Source organism: Condylura cristata, unplaced genomic scaffold (assembly GCF_000260355.1).
Source record: "Condylura cristata isolate star-nosed mole 26May11 unplaced genomic scaffold, ConCri1.0 scaffold00004, whole genome shotgun sequence".
Taxonomy (NCBI): domain Eukaryota; kingdom Metazoa; phylum Chordata; class Mammalia; order Eulipotyphla; family Talpidae; genus Condylura; species Condylura cristata.
This window is the reverse complement of record NW_004567105.1, coordinates 18,027,839-18,050,282: the sequence shown is the minus strand read 5'-3', so window position 1 is coordinate 18,050,282 and position 22,444 is coordinate 18,027,839. Positions and strand designations below refer to the sequence as shown.

At 35.7% G+C, this 22,444-nt stretch overlaps 1 protein-coding gene across 2 annotated transcripts in view; it reads right to left on the bottom strand.

Annotated features, from left to right (window-relative positions):
• Nucleotides 1-2,574: 2,574 nt before the first annotated feature.
• DCN (decorin) overlaps nt 2,575-22,444 on the bottom strand; it is a 30,118-nt gene continuing 10,248 nt past the window's right edge. For both annotated transcript variants that reach the window (XM_012720614.1, XM_004675819.2), the window contains exons 3-8: nt 15,107-15,219; nt 10,062-10,275; nt 9,236-9,349; nt 6,964-7,057; nt 4,260-4,398; nt 2,575-2,952 (exon numbers count right to left, since the gene is read on the bottom strand). In XM_012720614.1, coding sequence (XP_012576068.1) covers nt 2,758-2,952; nt 4,260-4,398; nt 6,964-7,057; nt 9,236-9,349; nt 10,062-10,275; nt 15,107-15,219 — 869 coding nt within the window. In that variant the 3' untranslated portion in view covers nt 2,575-2,757. The remainder of the gene's footprint in view (nt 2,953-4,259; nt 4,399-6,963; nt 7,058-9,235; nt 9,350-10,061; nt 10,276-15,106; nt 15,220-22,444) is intronic.

Here is a 22,444-nt window from a genome sequence, read left to right as displayed (position 1 = left end):
TGTGTCTCTTGCTGCTCCCCTCAGCAGTGTACTTCATCAATCTGCCTGTTCTGCCCCACAAAGGAATACATCTTTAAAAAAAATGACTGCATGAGTTAGGTTCCCAATAGATAGATCTCTGACCTCACATCACATCTTCTATCTTATCTCTATACTTCACTCTCTGCTGTTACTAGAACCCACTATGAGTCTTCCTAATTTAGGGCTCCTTTTATTTTATTGCTTTCTCCCATGTATCTCTATTCAAATGTTGCCTCATCTACATTTCATTATCTTTTCATCCAATATAAAAATAGCAAGTCCTATCTTGTTACTTGCCTTCTTCTCCTTCTTCTCTAGTCTTTATTTTTCTCCCTTGCATCTGTCTTGCTCTGGAACCCCTCCTTCATGAGGGAAAGACTTTATTTATTACTATATTTCAACCACTAGGAGAGTGTCAGGTACACTGTTGGCCTTAATAAATATGTGCTAAGTAGATGAAATGTTATGTACTGTCCATGATGGACTGAAAGCATTTTTTAAAATTTATTTTTATTTATTTATGCATATAAGAGCTGGGGTTACAGGCCAGAGGTGCAGGAGGTGAAAAGATTCACCAGAGATAGAATAGGGAGCAGAACAGGTGGATCTACTGAAATACACTGCTGAAGGGAGCAGCAGGTGAGACAGGAAAGGACTGCAGTACCATGTGGGTCAGCTCCTTGGCCTGGGATCAAACTCTGGCTGCAGTGGCTGGTGAGAGCTTGATAGTGCTAAGACTTTATCCCTTGCACCATCAGGAAGGCCCTAGCCTGAGATAATTAATTCAATCCTCACAGTCCCTATTGGAATAAGTGGGATCATGAAAAGTACCTGGGTGACATGTGAGTATTACTTTAAACCATGTGACTGGCAGAATTTATGCACTACGACTATGATTATGGTGACAATTAATGTCTTGGCCACATCAGTATGCCCCCTTTCCCCCTTTCCTTTCTGTCTTGCTGCAAGAGGAGACTTCATCTCCCTACCTTTCTGCTGGTTGTCAATAGGTTGGATCAGTAAGAGTCTGAAGTAGGAGATGGGAGGTGGTAGAGCCCACAGACACCCTGCAGAGTACCTCATCTGTGGCAGAAGTTGCATTCCTCTCAGAACACAGCCCCTGGGGCACAGCAATCCTCCACTTGGTTCCAGCACTGTAAGTTCTTCCCCTTCCATTCCGTTATATGGTACGTCTGTCTTCCTATCATGGCTGGGTGTCCCACCACCCCTTGTTTATGTGGTAAGAGTTCCCTCACACTAAATTCTCTTCACTCATACGCTCCTGTGGTAAGTTTGCTTATCTCCCAAACTCTGACTTTTACAAAGAAATAAACAAATAATGCTAGATGTTACCAGGTATTAGTTTACAGGAAAGTGATTTCTCTTCAGTTCACATAACAATACTTACACATTAACACATATCATTGTAGAGTTGGTATGAAACAGTTATAGACTCAAGATTTTTTTTTTGTGGAAATTTTATGTTAGTATGTGGCATTCTGCGTTTGTGTCCTGAGTAGAGTAACAGGGAAGAGTCATATTTTATGACCATGAGGGAAATCATCCTGAAAATTTAGTAAAGGTAGGTAAAATTGAAAGGGCTGCATAGAAACTCTGCTAGATCTCTGCTCAAGCTGTACCTAAAGGCTCATCTAACAGGACTTTTGCATATTTCTCTAGTTTAGACCATTTTGGATTTGGTCAGTAGTATTTGCAATAATAAAGCACCTAATGTTGTAGAAGAAGCAAACTCTCTTTAGCTGTTTGCTTATTAGATATTGACAGTGTAAATGTACTATTTGATCATGTTTACCCTTGTAAATGAGCCCATTCCAAAGCTTGCTGAATGTTTTGCTTTAATAGTGGTTTCTAAATTTTGAAGAAAAGATGTCTAAAATCCAATGCTTATCCAAAGGCAATAGACCTAGTACTTATAAAACTGCTCAGGAAAGCAGCCTGGTTCCTTCCAACTTGGTTGTTGGAAAATGATTTAGTATCTTGGTAAGTGAAAATATCAGTTTTCTAGACTAGTCAGAAAAAGACGGCCTTGTGCCTTTTCAACTCAACATTGAAAATAGACAATATCAGTTCCCATACATAAATGTCAAGTTCAGGTCTAGAAAAAAACGAGAGTACATAAAATGTGTGATTTTTATCAAGCAAGTAATATCTAATCTCAGCTAATATTAAATTTTGGGAAGATTTATAATTACACTTTATACAGTTGTTTTTGAAGGCATTAGTAAATTTATTTTTTTTCAAAATAATGACATTAGCAAAAATTTTTACATAGCCTTATTGAATTTACATATTCAACTGAGGCCTTACCAGTAATAATGGGGATTAATACAGAACTAGCGTTTGATGTTTGTCAAAAAAGCTAACCACTCTAAGTTACAGAAGATTGAACTTTTTCATTAGATTCTTTCTGCAAACTGAAAAGCGTTAAGTTCTTTACATATATTTACTCCAAATTTTACATTTTGTGAAATAAAAATATCTGTGATAAGTCAGTTAATATCAACAGAAAGTTTCAAAAAAGAATTCTGAAAATGGCAGGCAAAATATCTTTTTTTATTGTAGGCAATTATTTAAACTGCAAGTTTGGCTTTATGCATAATAAGTCTGTGGGAAAAAACATCCACATTGCAGTTGGGTTTTCAGTATCTAACTTTCTTTTTTTTCCGAGTAATAGTGAGATTTGCCAGGTTCTAAAAGTGAGGACTTTCTTGGGAGTTACTTGTAGTTTCCGAGCTGAATGGCAGCACGCATATAGACACAGCGGAAGGTAGAGGGCTGGATTTCCCAGTAGTGGACTGGGTTGCTAAAAAGACTCACGCCCGAGTAAGAGGCCTTTTTAGTGTTGTATCCAGGTGGACAGAAGTCATTAGGGCCGACCACGGAGATGTTGTTGTTATGAAGGTAGACAACCTGTAACATAAAGTAGTGGGTGTGAGCATTTTCCTTCTGAACATACCGATGCCTCTTGTGTAGGTATTCATTTTCAGCATTGTCACGCTTCAGTTGCAATGGATTAACATTTCTACTGTATTTTTTTGTTGTGATAACATTTTAAACCACCCTACAGGATTCAGAAGTAAAGGATCACACATTGTTGGTGTCTGTTAACATGCCACATTCATCACCAAGGCACCCATAATCTGTTACTATGCCTCAACTTTCCATTTCTCTTTCCAAATTTGCTTTTCCCTTCTTTAGGAACCCTATCCCACTTTATGGCCTATCACTAATTCTAGATGTTCGAGCTGAACGCAGTATCATTATTTTTGACTCTCTCACACTATCTCCCCAATCATCAACAAATCTGTCACACTCTGGCTTGACCTCCATATCCAAAGCCTCCATTCTTGCCTTCTGGGTCACTAAAGTTGCCCTAATTTGATCTTCCTGTGTCCTCATCCTTTGCTTTCATAGTGTATGTTCATTTTTCTTCTCTTAGCTCATAAAAGGATCACTTACAAGTCCTTTTTTTTGCCTCAACACACATCTCGTGTAAAATTATATATAAAAATCTCACAACGGCTGACTGATTTTGTGATTCTTCTGCTCGTATCTCATTTCCTCTCACTACTCAATCTACTGTGACCTGCCTGCCTCTCATCTAATCCACAAATGATTGTTCCTCCTCTGTAACACTGAAAAGTCTTCTCCAAGTTGTCTGTAAGGCTTGCGGACTTGTGTCATTCATTTCTTAACAGAAATACTTACTGCCCATCCCATTCTGTGTCTCAACTATATATCTATGTATTCCTATTTAGCAAGTATCACTATATTCACATTACGTATTTTTATCCTCTTCTAGAATAAAAGGTCTACAAGAAGCAGGTCCTGTCCTGGTCACAGCTACACTGGCATTGCCTTACTGAAACCCAGAGGTTTTCACTAAATGTAAGTTGAATGGATAAATGAAGTAACGGTTATTTAGTAAATTACACCTTCATGTAATAGTACATTTTCAGGTCAAAGATAAAATGATAGACTTTTTAAATAAAGTTATGTAAAAGGACAATGTAATGGTTAAGAAAAATTAATTTTCACAACTTAGAATAGTCAATAGTTGTAACTATATTTTTCACAAAGCTAGAATGATTATGTGGAAACTTTGAAAATATATTGTTGCAAGAAGATTTCTAAGGAGAATTTCCTGTCTTATAGCATTCCATAAGGAGGATTTATCCCCTAGCTATTCCTCATAGTACTTTCTGGAACTGTATTACCTGTATGTACTTATGTTCGGCCAACCCACCAGGGACTTTAATTAACTTATTGTTGTCCAAGTGAAGTTCCCGCAAGTGAGGGGTGTTGGCCAGAGAGCCATTGTCCACAGCAGAGATGTGGTTGAAGCTCAGTCCCAACCTGCAATGGAACAGAAATGATTTCTTACATCATTACAGAGTTGATGGGGTGCCTGAGTAATTAGTCAATAGAAATAAACATTTTTTTTTTCATTTATTGTTCCCTCTGACTAAAGTGTTTTTTTTCCCCCAAATTTTCTTGGCTTGGCTACAGCCCATTTATCTTTAACACCTCTGATATTACCAAGCTGGCAATGTGCTCCTAATAAATGCACCTTATTGAAAACCACTTGCAAAATGCAAGGGACTTTGTAACTGTGTCTTTCCTCATGAATGGGACCCTAATGTGGCACATCACCATGAGCACAAAGCCTGGCATAGTAAACACAGCTGAAAATATTTCTATGTATTATGGATATAATGTAAGAATGAGAGAAAACTGAAAGGAATACTATTAATTTGGTCACTTTGCAAATAAAATTTTCTAAAAACATCTAATGAGGTTCTAATGAGTCAATAAACCGGCCTACCAAAAAGGCTAACTACAATTAGTGTTATGCTCTGCTTCATCAAAGATCATCTATTTCTGTCAGAAACACCTGGTTCTATTTCCAATAATTTGCTTAAGGAAATATATTTCTGTGATATATTTTATATATTCAATGAACAAATTAATCTGCTATATTCAGGATATTATCTTAGACTTGTAATGGCACACATGTCTCAAAATTAACATTTCTCAAAAATATTTCACTTAATAAAGGAATATATATGTATATTTAATAAGAAAAATAAGGGCAATTTGCCTGAGGACCATTTTATATTTTGCAGCAGGATATATACTATTTTCTCCCCCACTAGATACTAGTAACTACTGGTATTGAATATTGGCCCTACAACAATGTTCTGAGATAGTGTTTTTTTTTTTTTTCCCAATTGTCAGTTTTGATTTTAACACCAAAATTCTTCTCATGAGCCAATATCAGTGAGGAGAAAACAACATAAGGATTGGATGGCTTAATAGATCTTCCTGGACTTGACTCCATGAAGAAATTTGATAAATTAGTTACAAAAGTTTGATTAGCCAATGAGACAATCTGCTCTAATTTAACAAATGGATTCAAAAATTAATTTAGATAAAAAGCTTCCTTTTGATTGATCTTTTCCAGGTTTAAAGTGTAGAATCTCTAAGTCTTCATACCACTTTTATTCCAAATTCAGTTTTCTAAAAAAATACACATATTATAAATGACTTGCTGTTTTAGAAATTTAGAATAATATCCCCTGCTAGTGTTATTAGTACTAGCATGACTACTACCACCACAAACTAATCCAATAGTAATAACTGGTTTAAAAGCAGTTCTACACAAAAAGCAATGACACTTACCTTCTCACATTGTTTTGCAGCTCGAGTGACTCAATCAGAAAAGTAGATGGTGCTTAGTATTGTTGCAAAATATATTGCCTACATTGCAAATGGCAATTACAATGGTCTTAAATAAAGGATTCATTACTTGAGACACCAAGGTCTTATTGTGCCTAAAGTCACATGCAGGTGCTCACTTTAGCAACTGGATCATCAGAGAGTATCAATAAAAATTGGAAAGCTACAGTATATCCCTCTTGTTAGGTATGTCTCAAATAGTATATATACTTTATTTATTTACTTACCATGAAAATTACATGCAAAAAGGAGTAAGGAGGCCCTTCCTGGTGGCGCAGCGGGTTAAAAGCACAACACTGAGAATCTAAAGCCGCTTCCGCATGAGTTCGATGGATCCCGGCCTGCCCCGGAGGTGACCACATGGCGCGGCAGACCTCTCCTGACCCGCCCATTGCTACCCTCAGCAGTGTACTTCGTTGATCTGCCTGTTCTGTCCCCCACTCTGTCTTTGGTGAAGCCTCTCACCACCCCTGAGCCTCTGGCCTGTACCCCAGTTCTGTATGCACAAAATAAATAAATTTTTAAAAAAATAAAAAAAAAAAAGGAGTAAGGCTATTTGACGTTACCATGAACTTCTTGGTAAGAGCACTCAACAATGGGAGAGATATGAAGCTCAAGAGTAGGGTGTTCCTTGAAGACTGAAACTGAAGTAGTTTGCCAGCACTCTCCTCTTTTTATTACTTAACCACATGGCATGTGTAGGAAAATTGAAATCAGTTTGGAAGGCATGACAACATTAATTTATAAGGAAAACAAGAGTGAAGAAATAAATATTTTGGTAATCTACGTTAAATGTCTACAGACATTTGAAACTCTTTTGAGACTAACAGCTACAAAGTCTCACAACTACTCAAACAATAAATTGGGTAGTCCAATATTTCCAAGTTTGGTAGCTTCAAAAATCTAGATACCATGTTATATTAACTTTCTGTTTTATACAACTGAGTTATACTGTATTGAATGAACATGCTAATTGAAACAAACACCTTATAAAGTTTCCTTAACTTAAAAATTATGTCTTCATAAAATAGATTGATAGTACATAAGGGAACTATACTTTTGATAAGAAATAATTGGGTAAGTTACTAAAAATTATAACATGTGGCATAGTAAAAAATCAATCATGTAAGCACTAACACACGGAGCTATTTACTAGTAGAAGTCATGAAAGAAAATTATTACTTAGCCAAGTTGTTCAAGCCCTTCAAGCTGGCTGTATCAATTTTGGTGATTTTGTTGCCGTCAAGATGTAATTCAGTAAGGGAAGAAGGAAGACCTGCAATATGGAAATACAAGGTATTACATAACTATAGACCTCAGGCTTCATTCGGCATATGCCATGGATTTTCCACAAGATACACAATTTCAAAGTACAAGCATGGCTTTTCTCCTTTATTCCATTTATAATTATGTATATTTGGAAGTGGTGTAAGAACTTTTTCTACTTTTCTCCTAGATTAATTTTTATTTATTTGTACATACAGAACTGGGGTATAGGTCAGAGGTGCAGGGGCGGTGGGAGGCTTCACCAGACACAGAGTGGGGAGCAGAACAGGCAGATTGATGAAGTACACTGCTGGGGGAGCAACGGGCGGGTCAGGAGAGGTCTGCCATGCCATGTGGTCACCTCCGGGGCAGGCGGGGATTGAACTCATGCTGCAGTGGCTTTAGCTCCTTAATGCAGTACTTTAGCCCACTGCGCCACCAGGGAGGGCCCTCTCCTAGATTAGTTTAACAAACATAGCTGTGTTGCTTTTTTACTAGCTTTTTGTCTTTACCATTATTAGTGTCTCATGTAGAGCTGAAGCCAAACCCTCCGACTTAGTTCGTCATCCCACTGTTAATAAAGTAACAACACCACTGACAAAGGACAATTGGAAACCAAGGAAATGAATGTTTGAAATATGACAAAGGAACCATGTCTAAATAATTGGGAATTAATTTGAATTGTACCAGGTATTTCATGAATGAGCTCGTCAGTAACGAACAATGCTCGATGTGTTGGCCTTCATTGTCACTCTTCATGGAAACATCAAATGCCTCTGAAATATGGTGTAGAAAGTGCTGACTATCCAGACTTTATATTAGAAACTGTTTCTTTATATAAAAGAAGTACAGAGGCTTATAATCAAGGGCCCTACCATATGCAGAGCATGTGGAGTAGTAATTTTAGATCCCAAATAACCGCTAAGCCTCTGGCTAGTACTTCTTGAGTAGCTGTGCTTTCTAAAAATTTCGTAACAAAATGTGAAAGTTTAAAGATTTCGTTACTATATCTTCCTGCCATCTGAGGATGCACTGTGTTTTAATACAGCTATTAAAATAGCATATTGCTCCACTTACAAGAATAGCAATGGCTTCAAAGAAAATGGCAAATTGGTTACATTTGGAACATCTGCTTAACAAAATGTTGGTTGGTTGTTCATAAAGAACTAGAGAGTCATACATTATATTTAGTGTTCAATTTTCATTGCACCCCACTAAATTATGTCACTGTTGTCTATTTAATGTAAAAGGGGAGCCCATATTTTATTTAAAATTTACTATTGTGGGCCCTCCCTGGTGGCTCAGTGGGTTCAAGCACAGTACTAAGAAGCTAAAGTCACTTTCGCATCAGTTCGATCCCCGCCTGCCCCGGAGGAGACCCACATGGCGTCGTAGACCTCTCCTGACCCGCCTGCTGCTCCCCTCAGCAGTGTACTTCGTCGATCTGCCTGTTCTGCTCCCCGCTGTCTCTGGTGAATCCTCTCACCCTCTGCATCTCTGACCTGTACCCCAATTTTGTATGAATAAATAAATCTTACAAAAATTCACTATTGTTTATAGTAGTATATTTATAGTATATTTTATGCGGGAGATGCTATGGAAAAGAACTTCTACATATTGGATATGTTATGTATCAAAAAAAAAAAAGCTAATAACTACAGGCTACCAAACTTAGTTCATTTGATCTTTTGATTTATAAATTACTTTTCAATAATCCTATTTCATAACTGAGAAAGTAAGACTCAAAGGTACATATATGGTATGTTAACTAGCTGCTAAATGGGGTCACAATCTCCACTCAGGTAACCAAATGTCCTAAACTGAGGTAAATGAAATAACACCCCAATCACTCACAAAGACTCAAAGTAAAAGTTGATTCAATTTCAGAGTTTCCAGGCATTATGGTTGTTTGTTTTTTTTGTTTTGTTTTTCTTTTAAAAGCCTGTGCTTTTTGCTTTGGGGGTATCATAAATTTATAATATGACATCATTGTGCTTTAAGTTCCATTTTAGAAGCAATTTTGTAGGTGAAAAGAGCATAGTCATCGCTACACTGAGCTTGGATGACCCAGCAATTAATTAGGGTCAGTAAATACACTTGAGCCATCATTCAAATTTCCAAAACAATAATTTCAATGTAACTTAAATAGAATTAGGTTTTCGAGTTGCTTTGGAGAGCTTCCTCTCACCTTGAGGGATGGTGGTTATATTGGTGTCAGCAATGCGAATGTAAGACAGCTTCTTCATTCCTTGGAAGGCTCCATTTTCAATTCCAGCATTCTTCAGAGGGTTGGTGCCCAGTTCTATAAAGACCAGTAAGTGCAAAGCTTTTAGAGGACAACTTTAGCAAATTCCAAGCAGAGCTCTGTTTTAGAATGAACAGAACTTTGTGTCACTACAACTTGACTGAAAAGCAAAAGAGAAAGGGCATAGACTTCAAAGGGATAGCAAAAATGGGTAAAAATTCCCCTTAGTAAAACAAACAAACAAAAAAAAACAGATTTAAAATAGCAAAGCTATTAACCATAAAATTAAAGTGTCTATATAGTTTTACCAGAAATCAATAGGATCAGATGTTTAATACAAGTCACAAGTTAACATTTAAAGTATCTTAATAAAGGGATAGCTAATTTGAATCTAACATTTTGGAAGCCATCAGAAAATTATTTATTACCACACTTTTAACAAAATAAAGGAATGCATTTTTGAGGTTCATAATGTAACAATAGAAAAGTACACCCCACCCCAAAATCACTCATCGAACACCACTTAATTCCACCCCACTTCTTGGAGATGTAATAGGGTAGGTTCAGCCCAGAGATTTCTTCACATTTTAAGATTTTCTCGAGGACAGGGAATGCGTTCAAAGTCCCATTTCTCCTACCCCTGCTATTGGGATTCCTATAGATTAAATAAATAAATTCCAGCTAATTTACCTTCCTGCAACTAAAAGTTACTTGGAATCTTTAAGGTGAACTTTGAGTCCTGGTCTTAGAATTGCAAGAATGTCTGTACCTATGACAATCATCTGATTCAGTCCATTGAAAACGGCTTTCCGCACTTTGGTGATCTCATTCTCATGGGCACGCAGCTCCTGAAGAGTTTTGGGCATTTTTTCTGGCAGTTCCTTCAGATGATTCTTAGACAGATAAAGCCTTTCCAATTTCACCAGTGGTGCAAATGCGCCAGGACTGATCTTGCTAATTTTGTTGTTGACCAGAATCAATGTCTGTAGGTAAATAAAAGTATCATCTGAATTCCAAAACTATCCACAAATATATAAAGCAACGTATAATAATCGAGCCATTGCATTCATTGACTTAACAGAGGAATCTACAAAACTGAGAGGTTAGAAAACAAGCAACAAAATAAAGATGAAGTTAAATGATACACAGAATGTTAATATATCTGCATTCTGTTTTAGTTATTTTTGCACATAAAGGTTTTACATATTTTCAGTAATTTAAAATTTTTTGTTTCTGAGTTCTGATATAGGAAATTACGGTTAACTCATTGTTTTTAAATGTATAGTTATTGCTAGACTGATTTTTGGACTACTTCATTCTGTTTCAATGATTTGTATATCTACAGAATCACACATCTTTAAATCTTTTTTAAATTTACCTTATCAACTAATCCTAGGAAAGGTAGGATAATTTTATCAGAGTTAGAGAAACTTGTATTTTCAGTTTAAATAATTATATACTTTTATGTATACATGGAAGTGCAAAGGGACCAAAAAGAAATTAGAGTGAAGAAACCTATGATTTTAATCTTAGAAATGCAAAAATGTTTGCTGAAGGTAAAAGCTAGTTCATTAAACCATGAAAATTCTCATGAAGCTCATATTATTTGACAAATTAAAGCTTAATTATAAGTAACAATCTCTTAACTAGTATTAACAAAACCATTAGTTGATTAAAACCAAATACTAAGAAATTCTAATGACTATTCCAGAAAGTTAAAAAATAGGAATGTTGAGTTTATAGGAAATAGACATTAACTAGCAAAATGTTCAGGGAATCAGTACAGTTAAAGCCAGAAGAGAAATTTTTTTAGCAGGTGAAAGCACAGCACTATGAAGTTAGCCATGGCTGCTTCAGCACAAGTTCGATCCCCCACCAAGGAACTGACCCATATGGCGCGGCAGACCTCTCCTGACCTGCCCGCTGCTCCCCTCAGCAGTGTACTTTCTCAATCTGCCTGTTCTACTCCCCACTCTGTTTCTGCACCTCTGACCTGTACCTTAGTTCTATATGCATAAATAAATCATTTTTAAAAAATAATATTAATGTCAACATTATTTCATTTTATATAAAATATTGAGTCCTCAATAATACATACAGTTTTCTCCAAAGTCATGTATTAAGGGCTAGCACTATATAAGGTATTACTTTTAAGGACTTTTATGGTTATTATAACTTTAGTAAGAATTATTAGTACAAAGACTTTACTGTTATTAAATAATAGCAAAATGTTAGATGGTACCCGAGTTTAGATCTTAAAACTCTGGCTCTTATTTTTTTGTGTGTGTATGTGACTATGAGCAAATAACTGAACCACTCTGTGCATGTTCTCACGTGTATAAAGAGATTGTGAAGAGTGTTCACCTAACAATATTTGTAGGAAATATTTCACTAAATGCATATGATGTACTAGGATAGTGCCTAATGTATATTTGTTAGACAAATGTCTCCTACTACTGAATCTTTGACTTTTTTTGTTTTTTTATGAAAAATAACATTCTCTACTAGATTTACTGATTTACTTCAAAGAAAATATAGTGTTCATATTACCATAATCCATTTTCCATTATTACATAGATTAGGATTTATTAACATAAATATAAAACTATTCTTACACATGTACCACACATATTAAGTTACAGACTGTATATTAGTAAAATTATTGAAAAAAGGAATATTTTCTGTTGAATTCTTTCCTAAATCTTAATTTCTTCCTATTCAAGCGGTTTTCCTAGTTGAAATTATGTTCATTTGCATAATAACAAAGATAGAAATGATCACAAATGAAAGAGTAAGAGAAAAATTGCACTTAAACAGCCACTAAATAGTTGGAAGCTCTAATAAACTCTCTTCTACTGAATACTTTGAAGTAGAAAAAGACTGCCAAAATGATGGTTGCTTATACAACATAATGTTAGGAGAGTCTTGGGAAAGACAAAAGCACATTATTATAATGCCAAACTTAATTAGGACATCATAGAAACTAGACCTTTCTTCTTTAAAGCTATGAAGCTCTAAAACAAGTTATTCAGATTATACTTAAATACACAGGAAGTTGGACTTAGAGTAGGAGGATAGTTTATTTCTTAAAGATATGGCTTTAGTGGAAGCTTAAAATTAAGTGAAGTTGGGCCCTCCCTGGTGGCACAGCGGGTTAAAGCACTACACTAAAGAAGCTTAAGCCAATTCAGCATGAGCTCGATCCCCTGCCTGCCCTGCCCCGGAGGAGATCCACATGGCGTGGCAGACCTCTCCTGACCCACCCACTGCTCCCCTCAGCAGTGTACTTCGTCGATCTGCCTGTTCTGCTCCCCGCTCTGTCTCTGGTGAATCCTCTCACCCTCTGCAAATCTAGCCTGTACCCCAGTTCTGTATGAATAGATAAATCTTCAAAAAAAAAAAATTAAGTGAAGCTTTTGATATTTTAATTTATTGAGAACAATAGTTATTTCTTTTATTACTCCTCCTTTTACTAGCTAGTAGCCATGGACAAACTTTCTTGGGATCAGCATCAGTTCATCCTAGTAAAATTATACCATGAAAAGAGAAGAAAGAAGATGAACTGGGACTCAAGTCCAGTATGCTAAAAATGGATGCCACTGGCCCAAGTTTTGCAATCTCTAGCTCAAACCTTGTCCTCCCATGTTTCAGTCTATATCTCTCATTCTAGCAACTTGTATTTGTATGTGCCCATTCTTTCTTTTTTAAAAAGATTTATTGTATGCATACAAGAACTGGAGTACAAGCCAGAGGTGTGTGTGGTGATGGTGGGGGATGGTGAGAAGATTCACCAGAGATAGATGGGGGTCAGAACAGGCAGCTCTGCTGAAAAACACTGCTGAGGGGGGCAACTGGTGAGACAGGAGAGGTCTGCTGCGCCATGTGGGTAACTCCTTGGCTGGGGAGTGAACTCTTGCTGCAGTGGCTGGTGACAGCTTCATGATGCTTTGACTCAATCCCTTGTGCCCCCAGGGATTCTCCAGCTCCTTGGTATCTTCAACTCTCCTTTGTTTTGCATAGGAAACTCGCTTTTCCTGTCTTCACAATTCTGCTCATCCTCTAAACTTTTGTCCTATATTCTTTCAAAACACTGGTAAGAATATGTGTAATGATGTCTATTTTTTCCTTTAAAGTTCCTAATAATCAAAATTTATACCATACTCTACTTTTTGGCTGGACACACTAGCACATTAACTATGTCATTTTATTTTATGCTTTTATTATTGTTAGGTGTTCCATGTTTCTAATTAGTTATATTTATAACATAAATATACTACCATTTATAGTTTATTGCCTGTCTTACTATTATTCCCTCACCTAATTTTTTATAATGGCAAGAAGAAATAAAGAGATATGAACTTAAGAGTTTTCTGTTCATACTCCCATCCATAGGGATTTATTTCCATAACATTCATTGTAAACTTATCTCCACAGTTAGCTAACTAATCATTAAGCAATTCTATTTTTTGAAAATTCAAACTTTTCTTTTCTTTTTTTGAAAATTCAAACTTTTACATTGTGTTTTTAATAGTGAATGAAGATCTGCTTCCCTGACATTTTACTTGGTTGTTAACAGGACAATTTTGTAACCTTATAGTTGAACGCAAGTCAATTCAATTATTCTCCAACATGGCCCTGTAAAAACTTCATTCCATTCATTCAATTTAGACATTCATATTTTCATCAATTGCATCTATCAGGTATGATTTCTAGATTCTTTACTCCCACGTTGATCATTCTCTGAATGCTCAAAAATTAACACTCTTAAACCATATCATATCTCCTTTCAGTAAAGTCCTCTCTATGAAACAATTAACAGTACCATATCTTTTCTTAGAATCCTTATTGCTAGACTGAATGTGATACATAAAAACAGTGCATTGATAAGTGGAAATCATCATAAAAATGCATGCAGATAAGCTACAAAATGCATAATCTGAACTACATAGTAAAACAGATACATAGATGATAAGCTTGGGGGTAGGTAAGTAGGTAGATAGACACAAAGACATACAGATAGAGAGTGAGATAGATAGCTAGCTAGGTAGAGAGAAAGAGAGAGAGAGATAGGGATAGAATTATATTGACCAAAACATGCTTGATTATGTCTATCTCTTTATCCTTTGGTGTCAATCCTTGAGACTTTACAAAGCCAGCTGCATCTCTTTAGAAACATGAATGAATAATAAAGACAACATAAAGATAGAAAATACTACTACAGGTTCCTCCTTTGTGGTGTAGCGGGTTAAAGCACAGCTAAGAATCTAAATCCGCTTCAGCATGAGTTCAATCCCTGCCTCAGAGGTGACCCAGATGGCGCGGCAGGCCTCTCCTGACTGGCCCGCTTCTCCCCTCAGCAGTGTATTTCATCACTCTGCCTGTTCTGCTCCCCACTTTGTCTCTGGTGAATCCTCTCACTGCCCATGTACCTCTGGTCTGTATCCCAGCTCTGTATTCATAAATAAATAAATCTTTAAAAAAAAATACTATACTCAACCCATTTATGTTCTGTTACACTACTGAATTAAAATGTAATTGGGAGGATAGTGTTTTTTATTTATGAGGCATAAAAGAAGATGAAGGTATAAAGTATTTTTATAAAGCAGAAACTAATGGATATCTGGGTAGTAAAAAATTGAATGAATTTTTAAGGAGTTATGAATATGATGCTTTGTTTTCACTCTGGCTACTGTAAGGAGAATTTAATAGACACTTCCGTGCTTCTTTCTTACTATATAGTACTCATAACCTTAGCTAAGTTTTTTTAAAACAAAATACTTTGAGTCAGATATCATTAAACTAAAATAATCTTACATGCAGGTTCTTCAGGTTCTTAAAATCGCCATCATTGATTTCGGTTATTTTGTTGTTTTGCAGGTCCAGCAGCAGAGTGTCAGGGGGGAGATCTTTGGGCACTTTGTCCAGACCTAGAATGAGAGAAAAAACAATATACAGTCATCACAAGGGACAAATAAATACTGAACCGCAAAGGATGTATTTACAAAGGAAACGATAGTGCAATGATTTTTAAGTTTATCACAAGATTGATATCTTGCTTCAGTGCCAGTTCGATCCCTGCCCCGGAGGTGACCCACATGGCGTGGCAGACCTCTCCTGTCTCACATGCTGCTCCCCTCAGCAGTGTACTTCATCAGTCAGCCTGTTCTGCTCCCCACTCTGTCTCTAGTAAATCCTCTGACCGCCCCTGCACCTCTGGCCTGTACCCCAGTTCTGTATGCAAAAATAAATACATCTTAAAAAAAAGAATAAAATTGTTAGAATAACTTCTCTAAAAATTGTTATATACACCATTACTTTGGACTTTAAATTTAAACCTGAGTTATTGTTTTGAATTTTTATAAAAGTAAACACACTGAGTAACCAAATGTTCTATGGTATTGAAAAACAGCTCAACAGTCATTCAATTAGATATGTAAGGATAAACTTTTGATTTAAAATGTATGACATTTTGAATAACTAATTACGAATGTCACTGGAGAAAAACATCAAGTGATTTTTGCCTTTTACTTTTCTATTGGCTTTCTTCCACACTGATGCAATTAAAAAAAATTGAAGCCAAATTTATGACATTTTTTATATCTTAAGAACATACCACATTAAGTCAGTAATGCCTCCTACCCCTTGCCATTATATCTGAAATTGAAAGTGCTGAAGGTTATTCTTTCACTCATTCAGCAAAATTCTCTTAACTTTCTTTTAGGTACCATCAATTTATTAGGCCATAGGAATGCAGATATTGCCCACATCTTATTGGAAAGTATAATTTAATATAGCATTTTTTCAGCTAAAAAATGTATTACTGATTATATAAAAAAAATGTGTCTGGAAGATATCTTTCCAATGTGTAAACATATGCAAAGAATACAAATACACTAATATGAAGGGAGATCCACACATCTTAACAGATGGGTGACTCGAGATATAATATATATACACAATGGAATACAACTCAGTTACTAAAAAAAAGATGAAATCTTCCCCTTTGCCACAATATATATGGAATTAGGGGACGCTCTGTGCAATAAGATAAAGACAATTATGTCACTCATGTTTGGAGTATAAAGAAACATACAAAAGAACAGATAAATCTATGCCAAAACAAGCCTGAGAAATAGGCTACCCATGAGGAAGTGTGGAAATGAGTGACAAGAGGTGTGGGGGCCCAACGAAATGCGGTGGAACACTGTGAGTGCGGAGTTAGAAAACCGCTCCAAAAAGGTGTGACCTTGTACTCCAAGAACCGACACAGTGTTGTAAAGCAATGTTACCACAACGGAGAAGAATAAAGGATAATGGTGGAGGTGCGTGCATGTCTTGGAGGTGGGTGTGGCATTGTAACACTTGAACGGGATGATCTTGTGCCTCTAAATCATATGCAATGTTGTAATGACTATTGCAATAATACCAAAAAATTAAAAATTAATGTAATAGGCTCTCCCTGGTGGCGCAACAGCTTAGGATGCAGCACTGCAAGCTGGCCACAGCCACCTCAGTGTGAACTCGATACTCAGTCTTGGAGGAGATCCAGATGGTGTGGCGGGCCTCTCCTGACCCGCTCACTGCTCCCCTCAGCAGTGTATGTCTTCGATCTGCCTGTCCTGCTCCCCACTCTGACGCTGGTGAATCCTCTCATCACTGCACCTCTGGCCTGTACCCCAGTTTTGTATGCATAAATCTTTTAAAAAATGAATGTAATGAAACATTTTATCTGAAATAAACTATTTCTACGTTTTTTTCCAAACATTCCAAACACTGATAATAGGGAAAAAGTCAAACTTCTTATTCATGATCCACTATCTTTATAAATCTGCATATCAAAATGCAGTTGATTCTGAACATGTATAACTCAATCCCAACAATTATTACAGAAATATTTCATAGAGAAATAACAAGAGTGAAGTGTTTCCAGTGTTAAAGAACAAATTACCAGAAGGGCTATCTTTATAGGAGGATATTTAACTGTATTATGTAGTTTTGATCATTGCTATTTTCAGAAATGTCAATTTGCTAATTGCATGCAATTAGGAGTGGTACACTTTTGCCAAATCTTTGATAATTAGTATTTTCCAACCAAGAAAAGGCACATTTCCTTTCATTTAGATAAAAGTTACTGCCTCCCTCCCATCATTACTTTGTGGGCATTTTTGTCAAAGTCTTAATTTCTGTTTCCACTTACTATTATATATTGTCAACCTTAGATTCTAGAGGTTCTCATCATTTCTTCAATGTCAACTTTCAAATAAATTTCAGATGTGGATAGAAAAAAAAACATACATGGAAAGCTCACAATTTTAACTAGATTGTCATTCTAGAATATTTAAATTAGGGACTGCGTGGGGTGAAATATTTTTATTTTAGTCTACAGATTTAGTATTAACAAAAGCCCACCTTTAGGACTGTTTTGCAGTTCACTTCTTCAAAAGTCATTTTAATGATAAAAGCTCAACTTTATAAACTTCTGTGAATTTCTACCAAATCCGTATCCTTTTTGGGATTTCATGTAGCAGCATTTTACCAATAGTTCACATTTCAACATGTGCCCATATATTAACTTACCCACAACCAAATCTCCAGTATCAAGACACGAACACCTTATCAAAACCCCTCTATATCATCTTCCCTAAACTTTCATCATTTTGTAAATGAATGGCAAATCAATGAAATTTGATGGACTAAGGAAAAAAGTTACCAAAAATTAATTTCAACAAAAAAACTTTAAATAAATTTAATCCCAGAAACAGTAAAAGTATGAGAATATGACCTGATTTGTTAAATGGGCAAATCTTTAATGTGTCAAAGAACAAAAATCAACAAACAGATCTTTAGGTAACTTTTAACGTTTATAAAAATGTATTTAAATGTATTTAAAGTTTATAAAAGTGTATTACCTTATTTATTTCAAAATAATCCAATGAGATAAATAAGAATAGTTTAATTTCATTTTTACACATGCTTTTTGGAAATTATTGTATGACATAAACAAGCTCGAGGAACTTGGAGTGACAAAATGCAGGCACGTTAATTTTTCCAGTCATATCAACTATATCCCTAACAGAAATTTCCTTGACATCAGGTCCAGTGGTATACATAGATGGTCTAACCAAGGCACCATTGGCTGTTCAAGTCTGGCAAAAACTATAGACAGAGTATAACTGGGAAATTATCCAGCTGACGTCTTAGAATGTCACAAAAGTAAAGTTCCTTATTCTATGGTTCCCAATGCTAATCAAGTGGACTACACCATGAGGTGGTCCTTGGACTATATCAAAATAAGATGAGACCTGAGGTCAATCTGATTAGTTTTAATGTAAATTATCACATAAACATTCTGAGACTTGTTTCCCCTCATTTTAAATATATTTTCATTTAAACATGATTATATTAGTAGATAGCATTTTTTTTATTTTTTTTTTGATTTGGTTTTTAACCCAGATATGAAATTAACTGGTTCAGTGTTCAAAGAAACTTGTCCCAGAAATCAGAAAACTTCTGAGCTAGCCCAACACTCTCTTCAGAGGCGAAGAAATAAATAAATTCAATAAAGTTAAATGGTGTTTTATGGTTAAACTAGGCCAAGACCAAGGTACAGTGATTGTTTCCTCTAGAACTACCTGGTATGCCATTAATGCAAAAGCACTGCACAGATGCTGGTCTACACTGTCCCTTGAACATTTTGTGCATATTCCTAGTGACTCACTTTTGTTCATACGATTTTATTCTTGTAATATTTTATTGAAGCACCATTGGTTTACAATATCTATATAATTTAGAGGTATAGGGTCACCTTTTTCAGAGATTGTTACCACACCACATCCACTATGAAGGTACCCACAGTCTTCCACCACAATCCACAGTGCTTTCTTCCCACTACAATGTCTTTCCTCACCCAACTCCTCTGGTTCAACTTATGTTTTAAAGTATCCGTTGCCTCTTATCTTTCTGCTTCCTTTCTAACAAAAATTTAGAGCATTCCCTTTACTCCCTCCTCTACACTATTCATCCTAACTACTTCAGGTAACAATGAGCCCTTTATACAAACTCCTACATAAACTCATGTGGTATAACTTGAACTTCAGTTTTCTTTCTTATTCTATCAAGTCTAGGTAAGCAGGGACAATAGACTGCTTCTTATCAGAACTGCTTCTTACTGTTTTACACACAGAGGGTGGCATTTTGGTTCATTCTTTTTGAAATTGTTCCCTGATGAAAAGTTCAAGATCTTGGGTTTAAAGACCTTTTGTTCTGTTTGAAACCATTATCTCTTCACATCCTGCTGTTTTTTCTTAATCTTTCTTATTGTTACTCAGAGTTTTGGATACAAATGGCAACAACAGTGACCAAATTCTTTCTGATTCTTGGTTAGCTGTCAACATTTTAGAAATGAGTGCTACTCTCCTATACCATCCCATAGTCTGCACCTCAAGATGGTTCTTAGTGTCTTCTGTGTCTTTATTTGTGAAGGAATTTTTGTCACTATGTTTCTGAAAAATTGTCTTTCTTGCCCACCTATGACTTACCTCCTGATCACAGTTTCTTTGCATTAAATATATTTCTAAATATATTTAGAAGGAGGTTGATTTTAAACCTTTATGTGGGGAGTTCATTCCTCATTTATGGATTAGTATTATCAACAAACAGCAAAGAAGCACGTAAACCATCCTGAATCTGGCAAGATTCAATATATAACTCTTACTGTCCAAAAAATAGAAAGGTCAAAGGATATACTAAAACTACTAAAGAAATTATTTCAACAAAATCCAGATTTCTTCAGTAAATAAACTATAAGGGAAAATGAAACAATGTAGGTGAAATTATAATTAAAAAGGCACTAACGTCTATGACAAATACTCTACTTTTGCAAATCTGAAAAATATCAGGTTTATCTTTTTAGTCAATATCTTCATCTTTAAAACCAGAATTCCCTGGGTTAAACCCAGTTATTATGTAGGTAACATAATAACTGAAAATGCTGAGAATGACATAGACTGAGATAGAAAGATTATAATGCTAAGGATTACTCTGTGGTGATTAAAAATTATATTTCTGGGCCCTCCCTGGTGGTGCAGTGGGTTAAAGCACAGCACTAAGAAGCTTAAGCCACTTCCACATGAGTTCGATTCCCGCCTGCCCTGGAGAATGGCGCGGCAGACCTCTCCTGACCCGCCTGCTGCTCCCCTCAGCAGTGTACTTCCTCGATCTGCCTGTTCTGCTCCCCGCTCTGTCTCTGGTGAATTCTCTCACCCTCTGAATCTCTGGCCTGTACCCCAGTTCTATATGAATAAATAAATCTTTAAAAAAATTATATTTCTATTTTTTATTTGAATTAAAACTAATTTTCCAAAAGTATAAAAGCTGGTGATGAAATAGAAACATAATTCTATCTTAATCTTTTTTAAAATTTAAGTTTTTAAATAATTTCAAGAATTCCAGTATTTCTGTATGATTTTATTAACCATATGCAGTTTTAACTAAATTGTTCTTATCGGTAATGGTAGAATTTATAACAATTCATAAAATGACATCAAAAGTAAAAATTTCTCATTTACTAGGAGATCAATTCAAAACAAAGTCACAAAGATATGAATCAATGTCTTTCCTACAATCTTCAGTATAAAGTTTAAGTGAAGTTTATTTCCAAGTTAATTGGAAAAGTAGTTGATTTGACCTCTGAAGTAGTTTGCAGTTGTTAAATACTGACCTTCATGGCTAATATCTGTAGCTATTCTGTATAAAATGATGTATGTTCATACTTGTTTACAGAATTATATATAAATTTAAGTGAGTATGGAGGTAATTACATTTCCCAAAGATGGCATGTCCTCATCACTCCCTTTCTAAACCTATTTGCTCTTATTCAATACAAATAGTTCCAATCCCATTAAAAGATGGAGTCAAATTCCTTTCCTGTTGAGTCTGGCATAGCTTATGTTTCTGTAACCTAAAGCTTATGCCTCTGTAACCTAATTAGAATGTAGTAAAAATGACACAGCCTGACTGTTGGTCAGAAGAATTTATCCAGCTACTACCCAATTCTTCTTGGGCATTTCCTCTGGTGGCAGCCAGGGGCCATATAAGAAGTCTGTCTACACTGAGGATCACCAGGATGGAGAGGCTCCCTGAGGTATTCCAAATGACCCAACCACTGAACTCATAGGCACCAGCATCACCAACTATGTCTCTTGAGAATGAGCCATCTCGCTGAGGAGTCTCCTCCCTTGACTAGGGTCCCAGCAGGTCAAAGATGATCCACCTATAGATGCACCACAGACCCAAATGAGAACAGTCCTTCTGAGTGCTGCTCAATTTTCCATTACCTTAAATCATGAGCAAAATAGTTTTTAAGTTGCAAAATGCTGTGGTTATTTTTATTTATCAATAGAAGAGTAGATCCCTAATTTAATTATTTTTCAATGAGTAAAGTCATTCATTTAATTACAATTACTTCTGAAAAAAAATACAATTACTTCTGAAACTACTCTGAATTATATATTTGCCACCTCTCCACCATATTCTATAATAGGAATTTTATCTTTTTGAAAACAGGGCTATTAAAAAAATTCCACTTGTGAGGCTATCAGAAAACAATTTCTGAAATAAAGACAAATAAGAATGGGACTGTTTTTCTCCTTGACCCAGTGATAAACAGCACTGTTTTGTTAGCAAATGTCAGCAATCTGGTAAACATCATGCTGGACAAAGTCCAGGTTGTCCTAAAAGGTTATGTTTATTTTTCCTGCCCTGTGGTAGGGGGCCAAAATTCAAGAGTATTTTTATATCCAAGAGTATTTTTAATAATTCTGTCTTCCATTGAATAATTAGGACAATGGTTATACACTTTCAGTTTTTGGCACGTAACTAAAATAATAAGTAGTTTTCTCAGCCCCACCAAAAAAAGCCTTTCTGCTTAAATCATGCATGTTTCCTTCACATTGGTTGCTTGACTATTATGTTAGTAGGACCACATTCTAGAAATAGATAGTAGTTTTCTACATGAAATCTGCAGACTAAGTCAAGATTTATTTGAATCAAATGTTAAATGTAGCTCATATAGGACTGCCTCCTTTCATTAATTGGTTGCATTGATTTTTATCCTTATTTTTAAGGAAATTGTCTTGCTATAATTTTTTTTTT